Source organism: Frankliniella occidentalis, unplaced genomic scaffold (assembly GCF_000697945.3).
Source record: "Frankliniella occidentalis isolate FOCC.00 unplaced genomic scaffold, Focc_3.1 Scaffold30, whole genome shotgun sequence".
Taxonomy (NCBI): Eukaryota; Metazoa; Arthropoda; class Insecta; order Thysanoptera; family Thripidae; genus Frankliniella; species Frankliniella occidentalis.
This window is the reverse complement of record NW_026267160.1, coordinates 1,616,372-1,621,822: the sequence shown is the minus strand read 5'-3', so window position 1 is coordinate 1,621,822 and position 5,451 is coordinate 1,616,372. Positions and strand designations below refer to the sequence as shown.

Genomic DNA, 5,451 nt, shown 5'->3' with positions numbered 1-5,451 from the left:
CCCCCACCCCCACCCTCGGCGCGGCTGTCAACAGTCCACCTCCCAAGCGTAGGGGCAGTATGGGTTGCCTACGCTAGGGCGCCTGCCGAGGAAAAAGACCCTGCGCACCTATCTCCTTGGCTTACCTCTGTAAATACTGGGGAATCTTTTTCTGAAGTAGACGATTGCAGGAAGTTTGGTGACACCCCATTTGCGGGCGTAACGCGGATCCGCCATTTTGACGAACGTTATGTCCATGTTGTCGGTTTCCCCGTCGATTCTCTCCAGCCTGTCCAGGATCTTTATGCCGTCATCCTCATCCTCGTCGTCTAGAGGGGGAAAGTTTTTGGTCATAAATATGAAGAAACAGAAGCAATCATAACAACTACTTTCTGGCACTTACAAAAGTAAACGGCAAGAAACTCGTTTTCGTCCAGCAGCTTGTCCAACATTTTTCTGTTGACCTCCTCGATCTCGTTCTTGATCTCGAAAACGTCTTGAGCGGTAAGCCAGGCGAGCACCTTCTCCTCGTCAGAAAGATCACCGTCGAACAAGAGCGGCACTCGTTTGCGGAAAAAGACGAGCGACGGCGAGTTTATGATGTTGTGTCTTGCTGCTGCCTCAGGATCCGCAATCTTCACCATGTCGATTCCTTTTAGACCAGTAAAACGCATATTTAGATAACAGTGCAGTAAAAAATTAATGAGGTCATAGGCACAGTTTGCGAAACTTACCAAATTGATCAACCTCTCCGTCGATTTTCTCTAGTTCCTCTAGAATGTCGTCACATTCTGGACAGTCGTCATCGTCTGTAATAAGAAAAGTATCTCAGTGCAACGATGGTTTTGTCGAATTTAAATCGATGGTGCACTGGAAACCCAAGTGTGTGAATGTCGCACGCAGGTGTGTGAATATCCATTCGTACACTTACGGGGCAAACCGTGTTTATTTTTCCTTAAAAAAATTTCTAGGAAAAATTCACACGTTTACCCTGTAAGTGTACCAGGTGATTCAGAGCACGCGCCGCCGTGTTGCGGGTTTGCCTATCCTCGACTCGGCGGGCGCACAGGTGAGAGGTGAGGAGGTGAGGGGTCCCCACCTCACCTCTCACCCGTGCGCCCGCCGAGTCGAGGATAGGCAAACCCACAACACGGCGGCGCGTGCTCTGAATCACCCGGTACGAATGGATATTCACACACCTGTAAGTGTGCGACATTCACACACTTGGGTTTCCAGTGTGCATTACTTACAAAAGAGCACTGCCAAGTAAAGACTCTCGTCCAAAAGTCTCTCCAACATTCGTTCATTGACCTCTTCGATCTCATCCGCCAACTCTCGATTGTCGTCGTCGATCAGCCACTCTAGAACTGACTCTTCATTTTGCAGATCCCCTGTTAGAAGTAGAAAACGTTTTCAATTACTGGTGTTGAGGAGACATTAGACATACCGTGTATGTGATGGGCAGTTAACCTGATACCTTCAAACAGAAGCGGATTGCCATTACGGAAGTACACCATGGCGGGGAAAGTCTTAATGGAATAACGCTTTGCAAGTTGTGGATCTTGGATTTTCACCATATGAATACCGTACACATCACATTCATCGTCCACCTTTTCCAAGCCATCCAGGATCAAATCGCAGGTGTGGCAATTACTTTTATCTGGAAAAGTCAGTCATCAAAAGTTTTCGTTTTTGGGTACCAAGAAGTTTAGGTCAGTAAACCATTGCGCATTTACTCACAAAAGTACACGGCCAAATATTGCGTGGACTCGACTGCGGCCTCAAGCATAACTCTTGTAATTAGTTCGATTCGGTCTTCAGTTCGCTGAGTGATAAGCCATTGCAAGACTTCTTCCTCCTCCGCGAGATCACCTAAAATCCAGAAACTATACAATTAGTTTTATAAGGTCACACTTCCATAGGTTTTGATTCGAGGTATAAAACTACTTGTTTAGTATAATTGAAATATTTGCTTCTTACGTACCCTCAAAAACATTTGGTATTTGATTTTCAAAATAAACTAGGCAGGGGAAGTCAGTCACACCGTAGTCCTCAGCGATGTCAAAATCCTGTGTATTAAAGAAAGTTAGTTTATTTATTTTCGGGAAGATGAATGATGACTCGCTGAATCTACAGAAAGTTGTGATGAACACTTTAGTAATGGCTTACCTGTGTCTTAACAAAAATAATACCGTGTCTGTCGCAGTCATCGTCGATATTTTCCAGTTCTTCCAGGATTTCCTTGCATTGTTCACAACCGTCTGCCCTGTCTGAAACAAAATAGAAGAATTTTTAAAATTCTAGACTGCGGAGCAGAGAATTCTTCAAACAGCGTTTCTGTTCTGTGTATTTTCTAATTTGTCGTAGTCTAAAATAGATTGAACGGTAGTCATACCCCTCTTCTGTACCATAATATTCTCTTGCCCCGTATTCAGGAGCTCAACAACGCAGTCAACAATTATTGATCCGTCCAAAAAGTTAACAAAGTCAAAAGTCGTACAAAACTGGTGTATATACAGGGAAGGGATTTGGGTGGTTTTCACTGCAACCACACCGCATACCAGTTCCGAACACAGGAGGGAATCAAGATTGGATTGTAAAAGCTGCTTCACACCCCCGAACTAAAGCCTCTTTGCCATAAGAGGGTTGCTCTGGCATCGCCGACATGCACGGTGTGAAGCTGATCTACGCGATGGACAGGCAGAGGGAGATAGGGCTGCCAAAGGGCTGCCAAAGGACTGCACAGAACTTATTCTTCCAGTTTTGCTCTTGTGATCCTGGTCCGGCTAAATGGCACTGAGCCACCCGTCACTCAAAAACTGCATGCGCTTAAGTATTTTCTACACTGAGACTGGATTAGAAACTAAAAAGCTTTGCACCATCATGCTATACATTAAAGAAGCAGTTCGAATGTCGCGTGTGCATTGTGCAAAAATAGGTAGAAGCTAGACTCAAATCACAATTGCTTTAGTAAATTGAGATCATCGTAAACTAATTCGCAAAACTCTTTGACAAAGTTTCTAATCCAAATCCACAGCTTTGAGATACCATCGCCTGCCAGAGCCTCCTCTCCACCGGCTGCCCCCGGACTCGCCCCTTGGGGCGCTCCACTCGGGGATCCGCCCTCTGCAGAAGTCACTTTTTCCTCGAGTAGTTCCTTACGCCGCTGCTTCCGGAACTGCTTGCTGCTACACATGTCGCAAAGCGTCTTGTTCCCTGGGGGATAACACACGCGTCCGTGACCAAAGAGCCGTCGCAGAGAACGCGTCCGAAAAATTTCGATTACTCCCAAGCGTCACGTAACATAAAGGTAATTGGGATACAGCAAAAAGCAATATTTGTTTTACACGCTACAGATTTTTGCTTGCCTTCCGACCAGTCCCTTCAAAAAGTAAATGTCACTTAAAAGTTCAGAGCTGACATTGAGAAACAAACTGTACTTACAAAAATACACAGCTAACGAGTCAGACTCCTCAATAAGCTTGATAAGGTCTTCGCCATCAAGGTCTTCAATTAGGTCTCCACCCGGGTCCTTCTGCGTAAGAAGCCAGCTCAGTAGTTGTCCCTCATCATAAAGATCCCCTGAAAATATACGGACCGAAATTTAATTTGAATATTTTCGGTAAAAACGAGGACAATTTAAAGAGAAACGTTAAGTTACCTGCATAAATTACTGGATCTTTTGTGCCCATTTTGAAGAAAAGGACAGCCGGCAGTGCAAAGACACCGTAGTCCTTGGCCATCTGTTTGTCGTCAATTTTGACGAAGTTGATTCCAGCACCATCAGCCTCATCATCAATGTGCTCTATCTCGGCGAGGACACGGGCGCACTGCTTGCAGTCGTCACTATCTGGACAGCAGGAGGTTTATCACGCGTTTTTGTATGGGCTGTATCTTACGATTGATGATTTCTGATCCAATCGTAAGTAGGTAATATAAAAGTCCAGACATAAGACTCACAGAAAAAGACTGCAACGTAATCAGACGTTTGACGGATTTTTGCGAACATTTTCTTGTTGACACGCTCGATATGGTCTGTAAGTTCCATATTTTCAGGGTCCGTCAGCCAATCGAGCAGTTCCTCGTCATCGTCAATGTCCCCTGAAACACGTCAAAATGTACATCATAAAACAGAACACCGGAAGAGTAACGCAACTGAATAAAGCAGGGTGTAAACAACTTTAAAGTGGTCAAACAAAAGTGAATTTCTTTAAATTCGTGAAAACAAGCCAAAAGGCGGAGTTTACAAGGCACCGTCGCCTCCGCAGCGCTGCAGTCGAGCGGCAGGAAACCCCCCACTCTTCCCACTCCCCACCAGGGAGGGGAGTGGAGGAACGCCGGTCGGCAGCGCTGCGATGGCTGCGGCGCGTACTAATTTTAGAGACGAATGGTGCTATCGTACACGCCGCGGCAGCATAGGGATATAGCCGTCACAATCTCAATTAGAATCAGTTTGTATCGAGTGAGTCGAAATTGACACCAAAATAGTCAGTTGTTTACCCTTTGTGTGAAACTGTTTTTGTTTTTTACCGTCGTATTTGATAGGTTTTCCTTTTCTAAAGTACGTTATTCCTGGGGGGTCACGGAAGCCGTACTTTTTCGCCATGAGCTTGTCGCTGCACTTGACTATTTTGATTCCGTATTGCGCGGCCTCGTCGTCAATTAGCTCGACGTGGCGCAAGATGCGAGGAACGCCGGGATCGTCCTCCGTGTCTAAAAGAAAATCACTAATATTAGCTCAGTCCATATCGAAAGTTCAGTTACGCAACCGTCTCACAAAATTAATAGAAAGTACGATAGTACGAATGACAGTTTACTTACAGAATACAACAGCCAGGAATTCTTTAGAGTCAATATACTCAAACAGCTTCTCTCGGTCGATATCCTCTATGCTTTCGTCCATTTTTTGTTTCATCATCCAATTCAAAACGGCATCTTCGTCGAGGAGATTGCCTGTTGGGAGTGAAATTAATGATTAAACTTAAAATCTTATCAGAAAAAAGAGAAAACGGATGATTTTGCGAGTGAATCAGAAACATATGCGGTTACCCACCTAACGATATCGCTGGAATCCCTGACGTTAATTATAAATATCACTCACCTTTCATCAGAAGAGCTTCCTAGTGCCTCTATGTGGCTACTGAGCAAGTTAATGCTCAATAATATTTTGCCACCGTATTGTGTGTTAATGCTCCTTTCTCTAGCCACAATTTCACATGTGCCGAGCAAACGTTTAACTGTCCGAGTGATTTTTTGTTGTTAAAGAACAATGATGAAAAGTGATGCCCCAATGTCGTTCATTAAATAGTGCAATTTTATAAAGTTAGTTTTATTTCCATTCAATTTTTGTACAGCAGTTTCCAATAGTAGTCTAATGAGCGAAAATAAACCTTCGAGATGGTTTCTTTCCAAAAGTGAGTGAAAATAGGGCATTCCAAATCACAACAGTCGAAGAAAAGGTCTTTGAAAATA

At 44.3% G+C, this 5,451-nt stretch overlaps 2 protein-coding genes across 2 annotated transcripts in view; one reads left to right on the top strand and one right to left on the bottom strand.

The window, feature by feature from the left end:
- The window catches only part of LOC113208203 (uncharacterized), a gene marked incomplete in the record, with an annotated part of 47,802 nt that overhangs the window by 11,899 nt on the left and 30,452 nt on the right, over positions 1-5,451 (bottom strand). Inside the window, 14 exon segments of the mRNA XM_052265739.1 lie at positions 126-308; positions 383-631; positions 714-788; positions 1,230-1,370; positions 1,457-1,639; positions 1,720-1,851; positions 1,964-2,048; positions 2,149-2,249; positions 3,028-3,195; positions 3,424-3,561; positions 3,641-3,829; positions 3,940-4,080; positions 4,510-4,692; positions 4,801-4,932. Of these exon segments, the coding sequence (XP_052121699.1) occupies positions 126-308; positions 383-631; positions 714-788; positions 1,230-1,370; positions 1,457-1,639; positions 1,720-1,851; positions 1,964-2,048; positions 2,149-2,249; positions 3,028-3,195; positions 3,424-3,561; positions 3,641-3,829; positions 3,940-4,080; positions 4,510-4,692; positions 4,801-4,932 (2,100 nt within the window).
- The window catches only part of LOC113208218 (uncharacterized), a 16,441-nt gene that overhangs the window by 9,297 nt on the left and 1,693 nt on the right, over positions 1-5,451 (top strand). The gene's annotated exons all lie outside the window — the stretch shown is intronic.